This window comes from Anomaloglossus baeobatrachus, chromosome 11 (genome assembly GCF_048569485.1).
Source record: "Anomaloglossus baeobatrachus isolate aAnoBae1 chromosome 11, aAnoBae1.hap1, whole genome shotgun sequence".
NCBI classification, from domain to species: Eukaryota; Metazoa; Chordata; class Amphibia; order Anura; family Aromobatidae; genus Anomaloglossus; species Anomaloglossus baeobatrachus.
This window is the reverse complement of record NC_134363.1, coordinates 145650207-145676485: the sequence shown is the minus strand read 5'-3', so window position 1 is coordinate 145676485 and position 26279 is coordinate 145650207. Positions and strand designations below refer to the sequence as shown.

The following is a 26279-nucleotide window of genomic DNA, read 5'->3' as shown; positions in this document are numbered from 1 at the left end:
TACTCATTGCAGTCAGCAGTTCTCTAATACTATTAATTAAACTGGGTTTTACTGGTATGGAGGACATTAGCGTCACCTCTCTGATACTTTTACATTTATAGTTAGAAACTCATTGACCGTTCGAAACTTGCTTTGTCACAGATCAGGTGGTGAAGTCAGAGTGAAATGGCTCGGGGCTGTGTTAATACCTGACTAGATGCCATTACTATTAGTAAAACCTAGGTATCGTGAGAAATGGAATTGACTTTTCTTTAAAAAATCACTAGGGCTTAGTCTGTAACAGTGAGATGATGAAAGATGGAGGTCTGCGTCCTTACAATATTGGACAAAGTTCACACCACCCTATTTTTTGTCCAACTGACAGCACTTGGGCTGTTCAGATGTGCGTTTTTACTTCACGTACCCAATCTGTGCATCAAAAATATGATGGGTTGTAGACACAGAACACTTGAACCGCTCACAACAGTGGAAGTCAGCCTGATTAGTTCCTCCAGATAAGTTTCCTTGGTCCCAGCAAGGTTCACAGCAGCCAGCCGTATATAGACAAGCAGCAAGCAGGGGGGGGGGATCCGGCTCAGACTCCAAGGATTTGAATAAAAGGCATTTCTTTATTTCAACTTTGTTAAAAAGAATATATCCAAAAAGGTATAATAACACCGGCTGATAACACCAACAGATTGTAGATGATGAAAAAAAACTACGCGTTTCGGCGGTACGCCTTCATCAGGTCAACAGGTACCTGATGAAGGCGTACCGCCGAAACACATAGTTTTTTTTCATCATCTACCATCTGTCAGTGTTATCAGCCGGTGTCATTATACCTTTTTGGATATATTCTTTTTAACAAAGTTGAAATAAAGAAATTCCTTTTATTCAAATCCTTGGAGTCTGAGCTGGATCCTTCCCTTGCTTGCTTCAAAAATATGATAGCATGCTTTAATTTCTTCCGTATGTTGGATAAGACTCGCCCATTCAAGTCTACGGGTGCTCAAAAAAAATGGATCAATGAATACATTACAGTTCTCTAACATTTCGTCTTGTAAATTATATTAACTGTTGATGTATAAAACCGGATATCATTTTTATAACAATACAGTTGAAAAATCGTCCCTTTTTAAAGGACGAAAATCGGGTTCATAGTCATAGGATTCATTATTAGGGAGACGTGTTGAATGGATCAAACTCGGTTCATGAATGTTTGAAGGATCCTGACTGGTCAGCCATGTAGTCGCTAGGTAATTATGGTCACTTGAGTTTTTGCTTGACTGGTCCTTTCTCACAATACGGATGTGGAATGTAAATGCTGTCATGTTCACCAGCTGGAACCTTGCAAGCTGTGATACAAGAACTAGTGAAGCACAAACTGCCCGGTCCCTGCTGGGAACATGTGAGAGCCTGAAGGTCCAACCGGGCTGGGGTTCCCCATGGTGATATTAATCCTGCTGGATGGAGAGGTCACAAGAGCGGCATATGCAGAGAAATAAATCCAGTCTATATAAATGTATGTACAAAGTGACTTAGCAAAAAAAGTACAATAAACTTAAGGGGTACAGATAAAGCCAATAAATTGGAAATTCACTTTGTAATATAAACCTAAAGGCCGCTTTACACGCTACGATATATCGGGCGATATGTCGTCGGGGTTACGTCGTTAGTGACGCACATCCGGTATCGTTTGACATATCGTAGTGTGTAACACAAATGAGCGACTGTGAACGAGCAAAAATACTCACCTTATCGTTGCTCGTTGACACGTCGCTCATTTTCAAAAAATCGAACGTCCTTCTGTGCTTCGGTTGTTCATCGTTCCCGAGGCAGCACACGTCGCTCCGTGTGACACCCTGGGAATGATGAACTGCAGCTTACATGCGTCCCGCCGGCTATGCGGAAGGAAGGAGGCGGGCGGGATGTTACGTCCCGCTCATCTCCGCCCCTCCGCTTCTATTGGGCAGCCGCTGTGTGACGTCACTGTGACGCCGAACGTCCCTCCCCCTTCAGGAAGAGGATGTTCGCCGCCCACAGCGAGGTCGTTTCGGGAGGTAAGTACGTGTGACGGGGGTTACCGAGTTTGTGCGACACAGGCAATAAATTACCCGTGCCGCACAAATGATGGGGGCGGGTGCGATCACACATGCGATCGCACGAGAAATTGATACGTGTAAAGCGGCCTTTACGCTCTGTTCCTATCACATTAATGCTTTGTTATATGTTGGGAGGTCTCCCGTGCTGGAGATACCTTTGACACGTCTGGGATCTGAAGTTAACATTGCCTTGTGAAACTCTGGGTTTTAATTGTATATGCTTTCTTTTGGTGCAGCAAGGGTTAAGGACTCCTTCCTTGCTGGTAGTTCCTTGTTACTCCAATCTCAGGTGCAGCCAGTTTGTGACTACTCCCCTCCACTTTAAATAGTCACATGTTCCTTCACCTGATGCCGGTTATAGAATTATTTTCTGAACTGACTACCGTGGAGGCAGTGGCATAACTAGAGTTCAATGGGCTCTGATGCAAAATTCAGACCTGGGCCCCCATCAGGGTACAGGATAGTTATGCTAACACTTGGCTCTTCCCCTCATCACCCAACTTTTCCATACTCCGATATCCAGAAATAATTTCCATATATTATAATGTACCCCAATAGTCATTCATATATTATAAAGTACCACCCATAGTCCTTCATTTCATATAATGCATCTCATAGTCCTCAATATATTATAATACACTCCCTATAGTCCTCCACATATTATAATACACTCCCCATAGTCCTCCATATATTATTTATAATACACTCTTTTAGTCCTCCATATATTATAATACTCTCCCCATAGTCCTCCATATAGTATAATGCCCCTCAATAGTCCTCCATGTAGTATAATGCACCCCCATAGTCCTGCATATAGTTTAATGCACCCCATAGTCTTGCATATAGTTTAATGTACCCCATAGTCCTCCATATAGTTTAATGCACCCCCTTAGTAGTTTAATGCACCCCATAGTCCTCCATGTATTATAATGCACCCAATATTCGCCATAAAGTGTTATGTAGCCCCCCATATAGTATTATGTAGCCCCCATATAGTATTAGGCGCTCCATATAGTATTATACAGCCCCCATATACCATTATGCAGCCCCCATTTAGTAGCATACAACCCCGATCTCATTTAATGCACCCCCATAGTCGTCTGGCCACCATGATTAAATACTTACTCACTTCTCCTTACTCCTCTGCTGCTCCGGTCTCCTCAGCGTGTCCACTGTTCAGCCGCTCTGCACATCTCAGCATGGCAGGCATGCAATAGTGACATCATCGCGCTGCGCCGTGCTGACATGACAGAGCGAAGACACAGCGGGAGAATGATGAGATAGGGAGCGCGCAGCTCACACTCTCATCCTTGCTTTAAATTGTATAGGTAGCAGCGATGCTGATACAATTGAAGGTGTGATTCTTGGCGGGGGTGGCTCAGCGCAGGCAACGGGCCCCGTTGCGGTCGCGTGGCCTGCCGCCGTTGGCTGAGGTCAATGAGACCCCTGAACCCCCGGGTCCGGTCGCCATACGACCCCTGCGAACGCGGTCATTCTCTTGCTTTTCTCCTTAGTTTTTTACTGTTTGTTCCTGTGAGTTTGCAGTGTCTTTGAGTTTTGGTTTATTTGTGTTGCCATCAGACTTCTGCCCCTTCCTTTCCTGTGGAGGGGAACAGTTTAGTGCTGGTCACAAGAAAAGTAAGGTACGTGACTCCGGCATCTCCACCATCAGGGGTAATCCGGAGGTTAGGGATAGGCTAGGGTCCCCTAGTGTGAGGTACAGTATAGGAACCCTTTCTCCCTCGCTATCCTGTAGTCACATCGTGACAGCAAGTCAATGGGTCCATGAAAAAGATCGGACCACATACAGACTGACGGAATGTAAGAGGCCACTAGGGTGGCCCTGACAAGTGCACATAGTTTTTACTTAGGAGAATGGACTAGAAGCTACTATAATGTCTATGTAAAGCTGGGCAACAACCATACAACTGGCGGGACGGAACTGACGTTCATATTGCCCTTCAATCATGTAAGACGGTACATGAAAACTTGTCTGACCGCTCCATCCCAACATGATGGGGTGTTCTGAACCTGCCAAGAGAGAGGATGTCCCATATTCTCTTTTTTTTTACCATGTAGGTCCTTCTTTAAAAGGCAACAATGTAGAAGAGGAGAACCTATGCTTTATTGGTACTTGCTCCTTGTACAATGTTGTTCTCTATAAATAAAGGAATCATTTGAATTTGTGGAATTTAGGAATTCAACATCTAAAATAAAAAGTAAAAACAACCCATTTTCAGCAAGCGTTACATATAAAACTGAATTAATGGTTTCTCCTTCATGCGGGATCACACAATGGCTCTCGTATGTCCGCACTGTCCAAACTTTGTTTCTCGGCAGCACAACTCCACGATTATATGGATGTGATTTCATTCTGAGACACAACTGTCTTAAATCATTCTCAATGAACGGCTTTGTTCCAAAGCCCTGACGTGATTGAGTTTGGACCCACACACATGTTCATTAACCCACTGAACTGGAGAGGGAAGACAATGCCTTCTCTGCTGTGGACCCTTCGGGGGTCACATTGGCCACATAGCAGTATCACTGCGAATCACACCAACCCTCAATATGTCTTATCCAAGGCTGCTAATATGATGCTCTCAACAGCTTATACTTGCTGGTGAACAAGTCCTATATCTTTGGCCTGAAAATGAGCCTTGCCTATTGTAATATTTACCCCTTAAAGGGATCCTGTCACCAGATTTGGGGCCTATAAGCTGTGGCCACCACCAGTGGGCTCTTATATACAGCATTCTAACATGCTGTATATAAGAGCCCAAGCTGGTGTGTAGAAGGTAAAAAAAACACTTTATAATACTTAACTAAACGGTCGGTGTGGTGCAGACTGGTTGGATGGGCGTCTCCGTTCTCCGGGTTCGGCGCCTCCTCTTTCAGACATCTTTGTCTTCCTTCTTCTGAAGCCTGGGTGCATGACGTTTCATCATCTACAGTAGCCGGCATTGAGGTCCCGCGCATGCGCACTATAATACTTTGATCTGCCCTGCTCAGGGCAGATCAAAGTGTGCCTGCGCAGGACCTCAATACCGGTGAGTGTGTATGACGTAGGGCGCGCTTTTGTGTTTCCTGGTGGTCGACCTCCTCCTTACCCCAGGAATGGGGTACCACACCTCTGGCTCAGGTGCAGTACCTCTGTGGCGACTGAAGCCGCAGGGGCGCCACATATGCAGTTAGCAAGCAGAGATCGACTATACACCAAATGGAATGCATGAGAGAAAAAAGGACTCACCACACTGTGCTTAAGCAGTGAAGACAAGGATCCAGAGTCCAGAGAGTACTAATCCTATACTGTTGCAGAGTAGCAAGGAATAATGAAATCAATTAGAGGAGGAGTGAGGAGTGCAGCACAACCATCTAATATATTTAAAAAATCCAATTTATTGGTCTACATTAAAAAGCAAAAATGAGCATTCGCTGACGGGTTTCTGCCACAGAAGTGCCCTCAGTCATAGCTATGACTAAGGGCACCTCTGTGCCAGAAATGCTCATTTCTGCTTTTTAATGTAGACCAATAAATTGGATTTTTTAATATACCGGATGGTTTGTGCTGCACTCCTTACTCCTCTTCTAATTACCTTCATATATATATCAAATGATGGAAACAAAATTATTGTTATTACAATGGGGCGATGTGCTGCCCCGTAAATCACCTAACGGATCAGCAGTTTGCTAATTCGTGGGCGGATGATTGCTGGCATGTGTACATGGGAAAATAATGGGAATGTGCCGTAACTCGTCTTCACAAAGACACCTGTATCCAGCTTTACCTCCTATCCTAAGGGTTTTTTTCACAAGATGTTGGGTTTTTTTACGTGGATTTTAATACAGATCTGCTTCAAAATCCACATAAAAAACTATTGATTTCAACGAGAAATCCACATTGATGTTCGTGACTTTTCTTCTAAGGAGATTTTAAAAACCAATCTGTAGAAAAAAAGAATTGACATGTTATTCTTTGACAAGGATTCCTCAAAAAATCCGCTTCATGCTTAATACTGTCAACAGCCTGAAAAAAATTCACATAAGAAAAGTATTAAAAAAAAAACTTCTTCAAAGACAGTGTTATATTCGAAAACCTCGTCAAAAATCACAAAGATTCTTCACCTGGATTTTTCATGAAAAAAATCATGAAAATCAAATCAAGTTTGTTGGTCTAAAAAAAAAAACAAAAAACAACAAAAAAGCACTCACCCTTACAGGGGAACCCAAACCAAATGTTGATGTTGACATGACCCTGGTGCTGAACTTTGAGCTCAGATTTTGTTCTCCAAAATCCAGTTTCGGTTATGTCTTTTTTTGTATTTGCAATAGCACAAAAATTGGAATCTAGTAATGTTTACTAAATAATGTACATTATGCAGTTAGGAACTAAACAGGATATGTTGCAATTATAAGGAGATATTTTGTAACAATGATTGCCATGCAAAACCCTTTACATAATTTTGGCAACACATTTGTAGGGGTGACTGTACTGCAGACCAATACAGATTTAAAGGGAACCTGTCAGGTAACCTATGCACCCAGAACCACGAGCAGTTCTGGGTGCACATATCTAATCCCTGCTTAGCAGTCCCAGTCTATAGTAACATTGATAAAGAGATCTTTAGTAATGATATTAGTAAAGATTCCATATGATATGCTAATGAGGCAAGGGACTAGTCGCAAGAGCGTTAGTTCCCTTGGCTAGTGGGCCCCCTTAGCATCTAAGGGGGCTGACTAGCTAACTAATGCCCTTGTGACTAGTCATTGGCCTCATTAGCATATCCTATGGGATCTTTATAAATACTTTTTCTAAAGATTGCTTTATCTATGCTACTATAGGTTGGGACTGCTAAGCAGGGATTAGATATGTGCACCCAGAACTGCCTGGGTTTCTGGGTGCATAGGATACCTGACAGGTTCCCTTTAAGGCTGAGTTCACATCTCCAGTAATCATCCATCAGAACGGATCCGTTGGCAAAAAAGTTCTGCAAACAAAATGTTTTTGTCCGTTGCTAAATAACTGATTTCTGCCAGAACCGTTCTATGGAGAACGGATCCGTTAATGGATTACTATATACTTTCCATTTCAATGGGATTCTTTACAAATGCAAGAAAAACGGATGACTAAATAGAAATCCGTTAACGGATCCGTTCTCCATAGAATACAATCATCTGTATTTTTTGCAGTTGTAAAGGATCCGTTTCAAATGGAAGGTAAATAGTAATCATTAACGGATCCGTTCTCTATAGAATCCAATCATCTGTATTTTTTGCAGTTGTAAAGGATCCGTTTCAAATGGAAGGTAAATAGTAATCATTAACGGATCCGTTCTCCATAGAATACAATCATCTGTATTTTTTGCAGTTGTAAAGGATCCGTTTCAAATGGAAGGTAAATAGTAATCATTAACGGGTCCGTTCTCCATAGAATGGTTCTGGCAGAAATCAGTTATTTAGCAACGGACAAAAAAATTTTGTTTGCAGAACTTTTTTGCCAACGGATCCGTTCTGATGGATGATCAATTAACGGGTCTGTTCTCCATCGACTCCAATGTTAAAAAATGGTGTCGGCAGAAATCAGTTATTTAACAACGGACGAAAAAGTTGTATTTGCAGAACTTTTTTTTGCTAATGGATCCTTTCTAAAGGATGATTACTGAACATGTGAACTCAGCCTTAGATTAGCATCAAAGACGTAACAAGAGATAATTACGCAAATTGTCGTAGACATTGAGCAATGATCAGAAATGATCATTTCTATGAACGATCGTCCGATGTCTACTGTAAAGGGGTTTACAAAGTGTTAATCCTAAATTCCATGTTCTGCCTTTCTCCTCTGTGGGTGTTCCTATGAATGCCATTAATGTGCGGACCTGCCTCCTTGCATTCTGTGTGCTGCTTCTAGACATTAGTGCTTGTATTTTTTTTTCATCTTCTTATTACCACTTTGTCCCCTACGTGTCCTAGAGAATCGGCCAAGTGGAAAGATGAAGTTCTGGACACGCAAGTGTCCCATCTACATCTCATCTTGGGAGAGAGCACTGTCATGAATTGCTACTGAACTGTATCATCCTCCTCTTCCACCAAGACTATTCTGAGACTTGTGTGACTACAACCCCCATCATCTCTCCGGACCTATAACGGGACATTAAAGGGATTGTCTTACACTTATTCGAAATAATTGGACTTTCTTAAGTAAGTCATGGCTAATTCAGGGATCCAGCTCCTTGGCTATTTTCTGGCTCTCGGAGGATGGATTGGAATCATCTCAACCACAGCATTACCTCAATGGAAGCAATCATCCTATGCCGGAGATGCCATCATCACAGCAGTGGGACTATATGAAGGACTGTGGATGTCATGTGCCTCCCAAAGTACTGGGCAGGTGCAGTGCAAGGTCTACGACTCTTTACTCTCCCTGGAAGGTATGTAAAGAAGAGACCACCCCAGGAGATATCATGGGGGTCTTATATTTATACACTTAATTATATTGATTTAGAATGCTTTGATTAATACACAACTTTTTTGGAGGAAGGAGTGATGGTGCCTGTGTCCAAGGTCCTGGGTGCCATGGATGGTGCCAACAAGCCACTCAGGGGGACCAGAAAATAGCTAAATATGAAGGAAAGCCAACCTAAGACTCTGGCACCCAATATAGCAATGTAATAATAATAATAATAATAATAATAATAATAATAATTTATTCATTTATATAGCGCTATTAATTCCACAGCGCTTTACATACATCAGCAATACTGTCCCCATTGGGGCTCACAATCTAAGGAAACCTATATAGTCACTTACAGAGCAAAGACTTATTTTAAGGGACGTTCATGCTATATATTACGTATGCACATATGGGTGAATAATATAGATTTATAGCATTACAGTTGTTTTTTTTTCTTTAAACAGCTGCAAAAAGTTACTCAACTTTTTTTTTCCCTACAATAACATAAAAATATTATATATATTGCAATTCTATCCTAAACATCTAGGGAAGGAAAAAAAAGAGTAAAAAAAATGCAATAACCAAATTATTATGAAAGTTGTAAAAGACTGTTGTCTTAAGACTGTTTGTTCCAGGTCATCACACGCCACCAGTTAATTTGTGTTAAATAATTAATTACATTTATTTTTATTATTTCATTATACTACTAAGTATTAATATTATATATGATTACTTTTTATTATTATTAATTATTATTAATTATATTCAAATTATATGCTTAAAAAAACAAACAAACAGATAGGGACCTTAGATTGTGAGCCCCAATGGGGACAGTATTGCTGATGTATGTAAAGCGCTGTGGAACTAAGAACGCTATATAAATGAATAAATATTATTATTATATTATATTATTATTATTACTATTATAATTATTATTTCTATTAATTACATTATTTTAAATTAATATTATTTTCAATATTGTCAATATTTTTTATTAGTATGTCTATTAATTACATTAATATTTATATTATTAAGTATATTAATTACATAATTTATGTTAATATTATTCTCAATATTTTTTATACTTATTATTATTTATATTAATTATATTATCCATATTATTTTTATTATTATTATGTCTATTAATTATATTATTATTATTGTTTAGTATTTTATTAATATTAATAATAGGAATAATATGAATTATATAATTACTATTAATAATAGAAATTATTATTGTCTATTATATTAATATTATTACTATTATTATTACTAATATTTGTGATATTAATTATATAATTATTTTTATTATTAATAATAATAATAAAAATAATAATAATAACAATTCCTGACATTGATCTTTAATAGAAAATATATGTAAATGACAGATGAAAAATGGAGATGGTGACAAGTGTACTAATAATACTGTGACCATAATTAGTATCTTATTACATTTTAATCATACATTATATGATTATCATCTGTTACCATTTATTTTTTCTTACAGTTTTTGCTTTCATTTAGTATCTTTTTACTTAATAATAAAGAGAAAAAAATTATGAGGCATTTATTCATCATGTACAAGCTGTAATGCGCTGCTCATTGAGAAATCCAAAGACAAAGAGGAGTTTAACATTCCAGCCTAATTAGCCTGAGCGAGATTTATAGGGTACAATGTACAGGTCTTAATAGTTTGGTAATGCCATTGGTATGTTACTGTAACAGTTTACTATTGGTGAATTGCAGGGGGTTGTTCACTTGGAATCTGGGGTAAAATCTGAAGGTGACTCTGATTTTTGGGATTTACAGTTTGACATGCTGAAGAGTCGCTGATTTAGTCTCACTTAAAGGGGTTTCCCGGTTTCTGAAAACCCCATGCCATCTGCTGCTATTTGCCTTAAAAGCAAAAACTGTGCATTACTCCCCCTTTTCTGATCCGTTGTTGAGTCTCCCTTGCTATTCCCAATGTTTGTTACCGTCTGCAGTGCTGACGTCACGTTGACAGCGCTGCAGCCGATCGGAGAGCTCAACAGCTCATGCCGTCAACACTGAGCTCAGTTATTGGCTGCAGCGCTACTTATGTGACGTCAGCGCCACAGATGGTAGAAACTTAGTGTTGGACCCAGGAACGGGGAGTAAAGCACAGTTTGTTTGTTTGTTTTTTTGCAAAATAAACAGCAGCTCGGAAGCACCACTAAACCCTTTTATTTCAACTTCTCTAACTGATATGGTGTCTGCAAGGAATCTGCATTATAATCCTTTCTTATCTGGATTTTAAAGAGAATCTGTCAGCAGGATTTCACCCCCAAAGTATTTATTTGCATATGTCTCTCTTTCAAATACAAGTCCAGCAATAAGTTACATGGCCAGTCCATTCCTCCATCACTGAGAAATCAGCATTTGAATTGATAGGCAAATGAGGCTGAAGAGCTATGGTAGATGTGAAGCATCCGTCACTCCGGCTCTATTCCTTACCTAACGCAACCTCCTGCTGCTTGACTGATAGCCTCTTTGCTGTGTGACTAAAGGCAAAGAAGCCATCAATAATGCAGTAGGAGGCAGCACTTGGTGAGGGATAGAGCTGGAGTGACAGAGGCTTCAGACGTCATAGGAATGTGATGCAATGGGATGGCTGAAAGAAAACGCCCATATACAGCTGTAGATCAATATCGCCATCTACTGGTGAACCAGAGTCAACAGGAACTGCACGGAGTATGTTACCTTACGGGAAGACTTAGATGGGAATGCCAGGTCAGGTGACAACTGTGATGCAGATACAAAATATAAAAAGCCAGCAACGAAGAGGCAAAGTTGGCACCACAACTACCAGGGGAGTTGATGTGTACATAGCAGAGCAGGCCCGTGTCGTCTGTAATGGAAGCATCTGAAAGTGTACTGAGTTCAACAGAGACCCAAGTCATAACATCACCAGAGGAACCCGAAGGCAGAGCATCAAAACTTGTTGCCAGAGGAACCCGAAGACCAAACACCAAATATGTTGCCAGAGGAAGCTGAAGACCGAATACCATTGCCAGAGGAGCCTGAAGACCGAACGCCAAATATGATGCGAGAGAAACCTGAAGACCAAACACCGAATACGTTGCGAGAGGAACCTGATGACCAAACACTAAATAGGTTGCCAGGGGAACCGGAAGACCAAACACCATCGCCAGAGGAACCCAAAGACCGAACACAGAATACGTTGTCAGAGGAATCCAAACACCAAATACCATCACCAGAGGAACCTGAAGACCCAATCCCAAATACATTGCCAGAGGAACCTGAAGACCGAACACTGAATACATTGCCAGATGAACTGGAAGACCAAACACCATTGCCAGAGGAACCCAAAGACTGAACACAATATACGTCGTCAGAGAATCCGAACACCGAATACCATCACCAGATGAACCTGAAGACCCAACACCAAATACGTTGCCAGAGGAACCTGAAGACCGAACACTGAATATCATGCCAGAGGAACTCGATGATCAAACAGCAAATGCCCTTAACCACAGAAGGACCAGACTACGTAGTCAAGCATCGTCACCAGAGAAGAACCGGACTTCATGGTCAAGCACCAAAGAGGGGACACAGAGGACCAGAGAGTGGAGAACAAACATTTTGCCCAGTGCAGCATTCAAGTGAGCTGTGCCGTTACTTCCTGCCCTGACGTACGGTACTAAGAGAAAGAGTAACATATTACTAAAGCCAGACTGTTGATGAAGTGAATTGCATCGCAATTTTGCCAAGCTTAGCGTGCCGTTAACATAGTTAAACCACTTTAGAGCTTAAGTTTACTGGTTTAGTTGCGTACCGTGACTACAAGTAGGGCGACATTGACGTTCCTCTCACAGAAGGACCGGGATTGGGTTATTATACAGGGACTTTGTTCACCAACATTTTCAGTGATTGTATGCAAATGATCAGTTGAATGCAGCTGTGATTTTTGCTAACTGTGATCTGGTTTATTTTACCTTGAATTCTGTACTGCCTTTTGGTTACCCATTAATTTCCCATCTTCCTGTTACCGGACAATAAAAACCCGTTGAGTCACCACTGAGACCTCTTTGTTGTGTGTTGCTTTTCTGGCACTGTTTACATTGGTGTGATGACTTCCAGAATGTCCATGATGTTCATTGTTGCTATAAGTGCTTGGTTTTATCTAACTATGGACTTTGGCCTAGGATACTTTAAGGGAACCTGTTAGGTGCAATATGCACCCAGAACCACGAGCAGTTCTGGGTGTATATTGCTAATCCCTGTCTAACAGTCCAAGTATCTAATATCATACATAAAGAGATCTTTAGAAAAAGTATTTGTAAAGATCCTTTATGACATGCTAATGAGTGCAGGGACTAATTTACAAGGGCATTATTTTCCCTGACTAGTCCGCCCTCTTAGCATGTTAGCACACCCCTGGGGGCATGCGAACATGCTATTCAACGTCCATTGCCCAGCAACATCAGCAGTGACACGTGCACCTTTGTCCGTTGTCACTGCTTCAGATACCGGGATTAGGGTCAGTGCACATGATCAGAAGTCCCAGCACATCCGGTCATGCGCACTATGAACCCGGGTGTACGCGTCCCGGCCAGGACTTCTGATCATGCACACTGACCCTAAACCTAGCGTCTGAAATGGTGACAACGGACACAGGTACACGAATCACTGCTGATGACGCTGGGCAATGGGCATTGAACAGTATGTTAGCACGCCCCTGTGGGCTCGCTAACATGCTAAGAGGGTGGACTAGTTAGGGGAAATAACGCCCTTGTGACTAGTCCCTACGCTCGTTAGCATATCATAAAGGATCTTTAGAAATACTTTTTCTAAAGATCCCTTTATCTACAGTTAGGTCCAGAAATATTTGGACAGTGACACAAGTTTTGTTATTTTAGCTATTTACAAAAACATGTTCAGAAATACAATTATATATATAATATGGGCTGAAAGTGCACACTCCCAGCTGCAATATGAGAGTTTTCACATCCAAATCGGAGAAAGGGTTTAGGAATCATAGCTCTGTAATGCATAGCCTCCTCTTTTTCAAGGGACCAAAATTAATTGGACAAGGGACTCTAAGGGCTGCAATTAACTCTGAAGGCGTCTCCCTCGTTAACTTGTAATCAATGAAGTAGTTAAAAGGTCTGGGGTTGATTACAGGTGTGTGGTTTTGCATTTGGAAGCTGTTGCTGTGACCAGACAACATGAGGTCTAAGGAACTCTCAATTAAGGTGAAGCAGAACATCCTGAGGCTGAAAAAAAAGAAAAAATCCATCAGAGAGATAGCAGACATGCTTGGAGTAGCAAAATCAACAGTCGGGTACATTCTGAGGAAAAAGGAATTGACTGGTGAGCTTGGGAACTCAAAAAGGCCTGGGCGTCCACGGATGACAACAGTGGTGGATGATCGCCGCATACTTTCTTTGGTGAAGAAGAACCCGTTCACAACATCAACTGAAGTCCAGAACACTCTCAGTGAAGTAGGTGTATCTGTCTCTAAGTCAACAGTAAAGAGAAGACTCCATGAAAGTAAATACAAAGGGTTCACATCTAGATGCAAACCATTCATCAATTCCAAAAATAGACAGGCCAGAGTTAAATTTGCTGAAAAACACCTCATGAAGCCAGCTCAGTTCTGGAAAAGTATTCTATGGACAGATGAGACCAAGATCAACCTGTACCAGAATGATGGGAAGAAGAAAAAAGTTTGGAGAAGAAAGGGAATGGCACATGATCCAAGGCACACCACATCCTCTGTAAAACATGGTGGAGGCAACGTGATGGCATGGGCATGCATGGCTTTCAATGGCACTGGGTCACTTGTGTTTATTGATGACATAACAGCAGACAAGAGTAGCCGGATGAATTCTGAAGTGTACCGGGATATACTTTCAGCCCAGATTCAGCCAAATGCCGCAAAGTTGATCGGACGGCGCTTCATAGTACAGATGGACAATGACCCCAAGCATACAGCCAAAGCTACCCAGGAGTTCATGAGTGTAAAAAAGTGGAACATTCTGCAATGGCCAAGTCAATCACCAGATCTTAACCCAATTGAGCATGCATTTCACTTGCTCAAATCCAGACTTAAGACGGAAAGCCCCACAAACAAGCAAGACCTGAAGGCTGCGGCTGTAAAGGCCTGGCAAAGCATTAAGAAGGAGGAAACCCAGCGTTTGGTGATGTCCATGGGTTCCAGACTTAAGGCAGTGATTGCCTCCAAAGGATTCGCAACAAAATATTGAAAATAAAAAATTTTTTTTGGGGTTTGGTTTAATTTGGTTTATTTGTCCAATTACTTTTGACCTCCTAAAATGTGGAGTGTTTGTAAAGAAATATGTACAATTCCTACAATTTCTATCAGATATTTTTGTTCAAACCTTCAAATTAAACGTTACAATCTGCACTTGAATTCTGTTGTAGAAGTTTCATTTCAAATCCAATGTGGTGGCATGCAGAGCCCAACTCGCGAAAATTGTGTCACTGTCCAAATATTTCTGGACCTAACTGTATGCTAGTGTATACAGGGACTGTTAGGCAGGGATTAGCAATATACACCCAGAACTGCTCGTGGTTGTGGGTGCATATTACACCCGACAGGTTCACTTTAATGGGCAAACATTTTGCCTTGAACGCAATTGTTTCAAGGGCACTAAATGCTCATAAATGTATTACACTACTGTTCTAATACAGTCCTATCTCCATAATGTAAAGAAAAACCTTCATAGTTTAAAGAGGTTCTCCACTTTGGATAATACCTTACTTATTAGAAGGGGCTCATTACAGTATGGTTAATCACACAGTATCCATGTGTAGAGACCACTATATCAGCCATAATCTGTGGAACCTGGAATAAGTCTTTTATAGATAGGAACACTTGGTTTGGCTGCCCACTACTATAATCTCTTTGAAAGAGGCACTGTCGGACTCCTCTGTCTCTCCAGACTCCTTTGTCTCCTCCCGACTATTCTGTCATCCTTCAGACTCCACTATCTTCTCCAGAAAGTTCTGTCCCCTACCAACTTTCCTGTTCTCCAGACTCAACTGTCCTCTCCGTACTCCTCTGTCCTATCCACACTCCCCTGTCTTCGCCAGAGTCTTTTGTCTCCTCCAGACATCTCTTTTCCCTACAGACTACTCTATCACCTTCAGACTCCACTGTCCCCGCCAAACATCTCTGTACATTGCAGACTCTTCTGTCTCCTCCAGACTCTTCCGTCCTCTCCAGACTCTTCTGCTCCCTCCAGACTCCTCTGTCTTCTCCAGACTCCTCTATTCCCTTCAGACTCCACTGATCTCTCCAAATTTCTCTGTCCCCTCCACACTCTTCTGTGCCCTCCAAACTCCTTTGTCCTTTCCAGACTCCACTGTCCCCTCCACACTCCTCCATGCCATACTGACTCCTCTGTCTTTTCCAAACTCATCTGTTCCCTACAGACTCCTCTATCCCCTTCAGACTCCACTGTCCTCTCCAAACTCCTCTGTCCCTTTCAAAGTCTTCTGTCCCCTCCATACTCCAATGTCCCCTCAAGGACTCCCCTGTCCTTCTCAATCATCTCTCCCCTCCATACTCATCTATCCTATTCAGACTCCTCTATCTTCTACATACTTCTCTATCCCTTCCTGATTCTCCTGTTCTTCTCCAGACTCCTCTGTCCACTTCATATTCCTATGTCCTATCTAGACTCCTCTGTCTTCTCAAGACCCCCTTGTCCCCTACAGACATCTCTGTTCCCTACAGCCTCCTCTGTCCACCCTTGAGTCCTTTGTCCAATCCTGACTCCCCTGTTCTCTCCAGCGGCTTATCACTAGGGGACCAAATAGATTGTCCATTGTAAATCCAACGTGCTGAAACCTTCTCTTCCCCGTCATCATATTTCAGGGAAAAGTTGTGAGGCCCTCATGCATATAAAACTTTCTGACAACTTTGCCGATATCAAGCGATTTGGGCAATCTTAATATATACATGGTCCTTATGTGTTCACTTTCCCCACAGCACCATCACAGGGAGAAAAATGGGTATTACATAGTGTCCATTCAAGCCAATTGGTTCTTTGTGTAATGTAGGACAGGACGAGTCCTCCAGAGCTAGAGATGCTCTTTATAACTCTTCTACTCTAGCCAAGAGTTGAGGAACCTACGTTACAGATGTCCCAGTCTATTATAAGAATTATCTATTAGTTGGAGCATAATGAAAATGTCAATCCTGGATTTCCCATTAAATAAACAAGGAAACCCAGGAATCAGACATACTATGGTCCATGGCTTCAATTAACTCCTGGATGTCCTAATCTACATCACACCACTTCATAAGCCATGATGATGGACAATCAGCCGCGCTCCCCTTATCTTGTTTATTCAGGACTTTCCTGTTACTACACATGAAAGTTGAATGCTTGTTCTGGTTCTTTAGCTGTAAGTGATATTAGTAGCCATAGTAATTTGTAGACGGTCGGGAGACATTTGTAGTTCAATAGCAAAACAAGAAAAGTGGACATTTTCCTTGTAATAAATGGAAATTAGTTTTGGGGAGCAAAAACGGAACTTTGTCTTCTACGTTGACATTATATCAATTAATGGGAGTCGATTAAAGGGCAAAGGGAAACGTTGACTAACAAAGATGAAAAAATGTTGTATTTGTAAGGAAATGTGGACTTTATTTTGTCATCCTCCAAAGGAACAATCAACCAAATCCAGGTTGTACAATAGGTGGGAAAATTGTATAAGAATCAACAAATATTAATGTTATGAGCGTAAACACTCTCACACATGGGTAACGGGAAAAGGGAAGACCTACTATAGGGTGATGCAGCACTCGCAACCAACTGGTCCTTACACAGACTACTATTATGCTCGCCGGGCGAACAAGGGATTTAACGGACCCACTTGGCCATAGCACACAGAAAACCCAGAGGGGCTTGACTGCGGAACCACACCTGGTTTTCACCAGAGCCTCTAATGGTGTGGGTGTTGCACTGCAGGTGTGAGACCGGGTGCCACTTGGGAAGACTGGTGCTGCGATGGCTGACCCCAAGGGTACAGGAGAGACAGTCTCTGATGATGGGTATCAGTGGCAGCAGGAGTTCAGGTTTCGGCTGGGATGGATGGATGCAGCAGCAGCCAGTGATGATACTTTGCGGGTATCGTGGTGGGCAGCTGGCATGGCAGCTTGTAGCAGCAGTGGCAGACTTGCAGTAACGGCAGCAGTAGATCAGCAGAATACTAAAACACAAACATGAATCAGCATATAGCACATTACAGCAGCAGCATCAGAGACAGCAGCAGCAGTACTAAGGATCTGAGAACTGGCAAAGCATCTGACTCATTGGCCAGGCATCTCCCTTAAGGGGAAGGTGTCTCAAATACCTGCAACCTCTCAGCTGGCTTGAGAGGCACTTCCAGGTCAGTGTACACTGGCCCTTTAAGAAAAGGGGCATGACCGCGCGTGCACCCTTTTTGACAGAACCAAGAACCTGTGAGTGAGGTGTACACAGGCTCTGAGAGACAGCAGCATGGACCAGGGATGGGGCGGCCATTGCAGGACGTCTGGGCAGGTGACAGAATCAACAAAACCGCCAAGGATGAGGGGCAGGACAGCGTGGGGATGTTGGTATCGGCGTTATAACTACAAAGACCTTAGTAGCATAACTCAAAACACCACCTTGGACCTGACTCCCTAAAAGGCCGTCGAGGGATTTCTCGTACCTCCTGAAGGACCAGAGGGGAGGACGCAACACACTGCCTACAAGGGGAGAGTAAGGTGTGCAGGAAGATACAAAGACCCAGAGTGAGAAAACTAAAACACCTTCATATAAGGAAGAGAGGAAAAGCTGAAGAGACCAATAAATAAGTGGATAAAGTAATACCTCCCAGAATCCAAAAATAGGTAAAAGGAAAAGATACTGGGAAGGAAAACAAACCAACTCACTGTAGGAACTAAACTTGTATACCCAAGAAGGTGAACCCCTTAGCTGAAGGGCTGGAACTCCTATGAACAAGTCTTCCTAAAGGTATAGCCAGCAAAGAAGTGCAGTAAAAGGTGAACATATAAAACCCAAACCAGAATGTGATAGGGTGGACCAAAATGGCAAAATGAGAAACACCTGGAAAGGAAAGAACAAGACAATTGAAGCCAGTCGCATTTGGACAGAGAAGAAAAGGCAATAGCTCAGCAGACAGAGGAACCGCACCTGCAGTAATAAGTCACCGGATCGAATCCCCAAATCAAGCCATGATAATAACTTGACCCAATGGCCTTTATAAATTGTGTAGGGTTGTAGGACACTCACGTTACTGTTTGTTCTTAAGTTCTTCAAATGTTGATCAGTAACAGTTCCTCAAATCCCACTTTACGTGTTCTCCAATGTAATATAACCCTAAGGCCAATTAAGGCTTCCATAGACATTAGACTGAACCCGCCGATATCAACGAGCCCTGGACTCTTTCCCAACAGACAACACTGGCCAAACTATGTGTAGCGCCAGCGTTTCAGCAGAGATGCCGACTTACCGCATAGGCCAGGTTGCGTCCTCCCTCGCCCTTTCCCGGCCATCCACATGTGCTGCTGCCTCCTTCACCTTCCAGGCCCTGTACCTGCCTTGCAGAGTTCCCGTAAGTGCACCTAAGATGCATGAGCGCACACCAGCCCTCCTCCTAAAAGGCCAGCATGCAATTTCCCGGAAATGCCTCTCAGCCTGTGGCTGAGAGGCACTGTGTATTCAAGGTAGTCTCCCAATAGGGGAGGTGCCCGCGCAACACATTCAGTTAGTCAGTATTCCAGTCTGCTAGCTAATTGTCAGGTACCGTTATCCCTGTGTCTGTTACCTATAACTGAATCTGCGTTCCCATACCTGCCTATCGCTGCCGTGCCCACCATTCCTGTCCGTACCCACCTGTACAGCCTACTTGAGTCCGTTACCTGTCCTGGGAGTCAGCTGTCACAGTTCCGGTCTCTTTCCTGGGAGTGGTATCTGGCGTCCGCCTAGTGAAACCCCTCCCACTAAAGGGTAAGCCCGGGTGCCCCCTGTGGCCCACTGAGTCCACTGATCCTGATCGCTGCCCCTGCACCGGGCGCGAGTGTTACACTATGGGGATTCGTGTTGGGAGTTGGGAGTCTTTCACACCACAAGGGTGTATACTCCATAGAGGAAAGCAATGTGGCTACTGTAGGGCAACAGGATAGAGAAGGGTGTGTCGAAAGCAATGTTGGGAATCATTCCTCCAGCACTAATAGAACTATTATTAGTAAAGATGTAAGGGATTAATGGGATTATCCAACGACTAAAAACAAGGAAACAGAACCATATCTGTCCATAGATTCTAAGAACATGGCTTCATCCTTTACAAAAACAGGTGGGGCGCTGTTTTTGTAAAAGATGAAGCCATGTTTATAGAATTCAGGGGCAACCCATTTAATCCGAAGAGTTTATTTAGCATGGTGGTTGGAGACCACTCTCCAAATTCAACCCTTAAATCTTAAGTATCTCTACTACCTACACTCTTTTTTGCACATTGATTCAAAACATTTTTTTTTCTTTTTTTTTTCCCAATTTCTTTTCTTTATTTTTGGGCCATTTCTGACTGACAATCCCTAATGAGACCCTTGACAATACGGCTTTTATAGGCCAATTACGCCATATTTACTCATTAAATCTCATGTAACGTTCCCATATCCTAAAATCCTTTCATGTCAATCAATCTTCTTTTGTTGCGGCTTTGGAACCCTCTATATTAGATTAACCCCCGACTTTCATTTCTGGAAAATCCCAACAAGAAAGCTCAGACGTCTCTTAATAGGAAACGTAGGAAAACAAAGAGATTATGTCAGATGTGGAATGTATTTTGCAGACCGGTCCTTATTTAATTCTGTTCTGTGATGTTGGAAAGTCCCTTGTAATTAACCACAATTTAATGCTATCCCATAAAAATTAGCAAATTCTTGGCATATTTTCCCCTGCGGCGATATCACCCTGAACCCCGGTGATAACTGTAGCATGTGACATTGGATATTACCCACTGAACCAGACTGGACGGCCTAGTGAGCCATTGTCCCGTGTAATACAGTATTAATGCCAGGTATTGCTTGTGGTTGCATTATATCGGCAGGGGCTCGCTGAGTGTTTTCATCATGGTAATTGCACGTTGTTCCCACCAGAGTATTTATTCTCAATTTCTATAGTTTCTTAATCTCCATTGTACGGATAGAATTAATCTTTGTAAACTTTTAGCATTGTTAATACATAATAATATGTATCTTTTATCCTAAATTACAGCCTGTATTATACTACACAGCTGCATTCACCATTGTGCAGGCCTCACAGCTGAAATCCTTGCACATTGTTAGCACGTCACTTTGCTCTCTTTATTTGTATATTGGAAATAAAAAACAGTAAAATAGTGCAACTCAGGAGTATAATACAGAATGTACGGTAATTCAGGATCAGGACCAGCGGAATAGTGAGTGCAGCTCTGGAGTATAATACAGAATGTACTGTAACTCAGGATCAGGACCAGCGGGATAGTGAGTGAAGCTCTGGAGTATAATGCAGGATGTACCGTAACTCAGGATCAGGACTAGCGGAATAGTGAGTGCAGCTCTGGCGTATAATACAGAATGTACTGTAACTCAGGATCAGGACCAGCGGAATAGTGAGTGCAGCTCTGGAGTATAATACAGGATGTACTATAACTCAGGATCACTACCAGCGGAATAGTGAGTGCAGCTCTGGAGTATAATACAGGATGTACCGTAACTCAGGATCAGGACCAGCGGAATAGTGGGTGCAGCTCTGGAGTATAATACAGGATGTACCGTAATTCAGGATCAGGACCAGTTGAATAGTGAGTGCATCTCTAAAGTATAATACAGGATGTACCGTAACTCAGGATCAGGACCAGCGGAATAGTGGGTGCAGCTCTGGAGTATAATACAGGATGTACCGTAATTCAGGATCAGGACCAGTTGAATAGTGAGTGCATCTCTGGAGTATAATACAGAATGTACTGTAACTCAGGATCAGGACTAGCGGAATAGTGAGTGCAGCTCTGGAGTATAATACAGGATGTACCGTAACTCAGGATCAGGACCAGCGGAATAGTGAGTGCAGCTCTGGAGTATAATATAGAATGTACTGTAACTCAGGATCAGGACCAGCGGAAAAGTGAGTGCAGCTCTGGAGTATGATACAAGATATAACTCAGGTTAAGTAATGTAGTGTATTGTATATACACTTTGATTGCACCAGCAGAATAGTGAGTGCAGCTCTGGAGTATAATACAGAATGTACTGTAACTCAGGATCAGGACCAGCGGAATAGTGAGTGCAGCTCTGGAGTATAATACAGGATGTACCGTAACTCAGGATCAGGACTAGCAGGATAGTGAGTGCAGCTCTGGAGTATGATACAATATATAACTCAGGTTAAGTAATGTAGTGTATTGTATATACACTTTGATTGCACCAGCAGAATAGTGAGTGCAGCTCTGGAGTATAATACAGGATGTACCGTAACTCAGGATCAGGACCAGCGGAATAGTGAGTGCAGCTCTGGAGTATAATATAGAATGTACTGTAACTCAGGATCAGGACCAGCGGAAAAGTGAGTGCAGCTCTGGAGTATGATACAAGATATAACTCAGGTTAAGTAATGTAGTGTATTGTATATACACTTTGATTGCACCAGCAGAATAGTAAGTGCAGCTCTGGAGTATAATACAGAATGTACTGTAACTCAGGATCAGGACCAGCGGAATAGTGAGTGCAGCTCTGGAGTATAGTATAGAATGTACTGTAACTCAGGATCAGGACCAGCGGAAAAGTGAGTGCAGCTCTGGAGTATAATACAGAAAGTACCGTAACTCAGGATCAGGACCAGCGGAATAGTGAGTGCAGCTCTGGAGTATAATACAGGATGTACCGTAACTCAGGATCAGGACCAGCGGAATAGTGAGTGCAGCTCTGGAGTATAATACAGGATGTACCGTAATTCAGGATCAGGACCAGTGGAATAGTGAGTGCAGCTCTGGAGTATAATACAGAATGTACTGTAACTCAGGATCAGGACTAGCGGAATAGTGAGTGCAACTCTGGAGTATAATACAGGATGTACCGTAACTCAGGATCAGGACCAGCGGAAAAGTGAGTGCAGCTCTGCAGTATGATACAAGATATAACTCAGGTTAAGTAATGTAGTGTATTGTATATACACTTTGATTGCACCAGCAGAATAGTGAGTGCAGCTCTGGAGTATAATACAGAATGTACTGTAACTCAGGATCAGGACCAGCGGAATAGTGAGTGCAGCTCTGGAGTATAGTATAGAATGTACTGTAACTCAGGATCAGGACCAGCGGAAAAGTGAGTGCAGCTCTGGAGTATGATACAAGATATAACTCAGGTTAAGTATTGTAGTGTATTGTATATACACTTTGATTGCACCAGCAGAATAGTGAGTGCAGCTCTGAAGTATAATACAGGAGGTAACTCAGGATCAGTAATGTAATGTATGTACACAGTGACTCCACCAGCAGAATAGTGAGTGCAGCTCTGGAGTATAATACAAGATGTAATTCAGGATCAGTACAAGATCAGTAATGTAATGTATGTACATAGTGACTGCACCAGCAGAATAGTGAGTGCAGCTCTGGAGGATAGTACAGGATGTAACTCAGGATCAATAATGTATTTACACAGTGACTCCACCAGCAGAATAGTGAATGTAGCTCTGGAGGATAGTACAGGATATAATGCAGGATCAGTACAGGATAAGTAATGTAATGTATGTACACAGTGAACTCCACCAGCAGAATAGGGAGTGCAGCTCTGGAGTAAATAAGAATATGTAACTCAGGATCAAGATGCTTAAAGAATGTAACTCCTGATCAGTACAAGGTAAGTAATGCAATGTGTGTACTGGCTGCAGCTCTGGAGTATAATATAGAAAGTAACTCAGGATCAGTGCAAGATAAGTAATGTAATGTATGTACACAGTGACTGCACCAGCAGAATAGTGAGTGCAGCTCTGGATTATAATACAGGGTGTAACTCAGGATCAGTACAGGATAAGTAATGTAATATATGCACACAGTGACTGCACCAGCAGAATAGTGAGTGCAGCTCTGGAGTATAATACAGGAGGTAACTCAGAATCAGTACAGTATAATGTAATGTATGTACACAGTGACTGCACCAGCAGAATAGTGAGTGCAGCTCTGGATTATAATACAGGGTGTAACTCAAGATTAGGAATATAATGTATGTGCATAGTAAAGTTGGATTTACCGTGGATGATTATTATGAATGAACATTGTTAGGAACGCTTGTTTCTTGATAATCAGGCAGTCAATTACCCAAAGAATAAGCAAAATACTCAATCTCTGGGTGAAATTGTTTTTTTAGCAGGCTTAAATATTATCATTCTTGGCAGCACACCATCCTGCTTAAACTGTATATGTGCTGCCGAGAACAATGGCAGCCTAGGAGCACAGATCATGAATAGTATATAACCCCAGCACTCAAAACGAAGGCAAGAGAATTTTTTTGATGCGAAATTCTCTTGCCTTCGTTTTGAGTGCTGGGTTTATATACTATTCATGGCTTTTTTTCCCCTCAAGCACCTATATTAAGTGGTTGAGCCTGAAATTCCCATTGATTTATAGGTATAAACTGAAAAATAAGGAGCGCTGATAGTGTAATACCAACAGATCAGTGAGGTAGATCAGGAAAAATACACTCACCTGAAAAGGTTGTGATAGTCACAACCACTGATAGAGCATAGGATGATGGCGTCTGCTGCAGCCCCACGTGGATGTGCATACAAATCAGAGTGAAGAGGGGGTTAATGCCGCGCATCAGCCAAAATGAAGATGTAGCACGTTGATGTTATAAACGTATTCTTTTATTCCATCAGTCTACGCGTTTCGAGGATATACCTCTTCTTCAGGACCAGTGCATCAACATAGTATCAACTATGATACTATGATATTACTATGTTGATGCACTGGTCCTGAAGAAGAGGTATATCCTCGAAACGCGTAGACTGATGGAATAAAAGAATACGTTTATAACATCAACGTGCTACATCTTCATTTTGGCTGATGCGCGGCATTAACCCCCTCTACACTCTGATTTGTTTGCACATTGATTTATAGGAGCACAGATCAGTCTTTATAGATAGGAAATATTATTGGTCTGTCTAAACAGGGTATTAAATGACCTGTGATCAGCAAAGAAGTAGTTGATTGGCAGTGGTTTAACAGTTCAAGTCAATTGTTGTTGTAATTCTGCCCTAACTCCACTATCCGTCGGCAGAATAGTGATTGCAGCTCTGGAGTATAAGCCAGGATTTAAATTGCACCAATGACTGATAAGAAATTTATTTACAAAGTTTTGTGCAGATTATATCTTTATGTAAAGTGTAAAATTCTATTCAAATTCTATAACCTATGAGTAATTCCAGTGTATGGGTATCTTATCTTATCCCCTGAATAACATTTATGACCTATAGACTATTAATTACTATGGGTCTGAAACCCCCAGAGAAAGGGGGAGCAGCATGTGATTTGTTAAAAGACAGTGAATAGAGCAGTAGTCACAAATATTAATTCTTCATTCACACCCCCATCAAAAATAGTTGTCCTCCCAACAATCATTCACCACATATACTTTAGATGGGTTATATTATTTATGGCGTTACCTATACACATTGGCTTATACTTGGCCCGTCCCGTCAATCTCAGCAGGATGGGCTGTTGAACTATTGTGTATAGGGGGGGCCTCCTGATTCTCCCCTAAACTAATGAAGTCGGGGGAATTTTGGATTAAGCATTTTGACTTCAAACGTCTGATCCTTTTGTTTTGCAGGCAGATAAGCCGCTCTGCTCTCCCCATAGAGAACACATTAATGTTTGGCCAAGCCAGGCAATTATGTATTGGGCTCATTTACCGTACATTTTGGCACCATGCAGGAACAGTACGTCAGTGTAGGACTGCGGATCCACTGCCACTTTTAATGGGATTATAACATTAAATATTGTACGCACAAAATATTTTATATATTTAATAACATTTAAGGCATGTGTGAATCATCCTATATGAAGAATGGATTGTCTTGCAAGTCACCTCCAAATGGTGGAACTTTAGCGCCCATTTTATTAGATCCTGGTCCCACTGGAAGATATATATATATATATATATATATATACACACACACACATATATATATATATATATTATATATATAAAAAACCCATATATACCATATATATATAGAGATTATATATATATATATATATATATATATATATATATATATATATATATATATATATATATATCAGGGTATCCTCCAGTGGGACTAGGATCTGATAAAATGGGCGCAGAAGTTCCACCATTTCGAGGTGACTTGAAAAAGTGTGTAGATATATACACTGCATATGTATGTAAATATATATATATATATATGTGTATATATATATATATATATATATATATATATATATACATACACTGATGAGCAAAAGGGTAACAATGTTTGAAGTTTTGCCTTTCAGGCTCCATATCTCACCATCCACTACAGCTTTGAGCGTGAGATGACCTTCATTTTATAGACAATCATCTTGACTATCTCATACATAAATTTGACTTGCAACTATTTAGCATATGATAAGTTATGCAGATTCTTGTCATGTCACTGCATCGTTACTGTTTTGCTCCACAAAAATCTAAATTTTCATTTTGTTAG

The 26279-nt window shown here is 41.6% G+C and overlaps 1 protein-coding gene across 1 annotated transcript in view; it reads left to right on the top strand.

Moving 5' to 3' along the window:
* The first annotated feature begins 7951 nt into the window (after positions 1 to 7951).
* Positions 7952 to 26279, top strand: part of CLDN19 (claudin 19) — a 51440-nt gene continuing 33112 nt past the window's right edge. Inside the window, exon 1 of the mRNA XM_075329200.1 lies at positions 7952 to 8509. Coding sequence (XP_075185315.1) covers positions 8287 to 8509 — 223 coding nt within the window. The 5' untranslated portion in view covers positions 7952 to 8286. The remainder of the gene's footprint in view (positions 8510 to 26279) is intronic.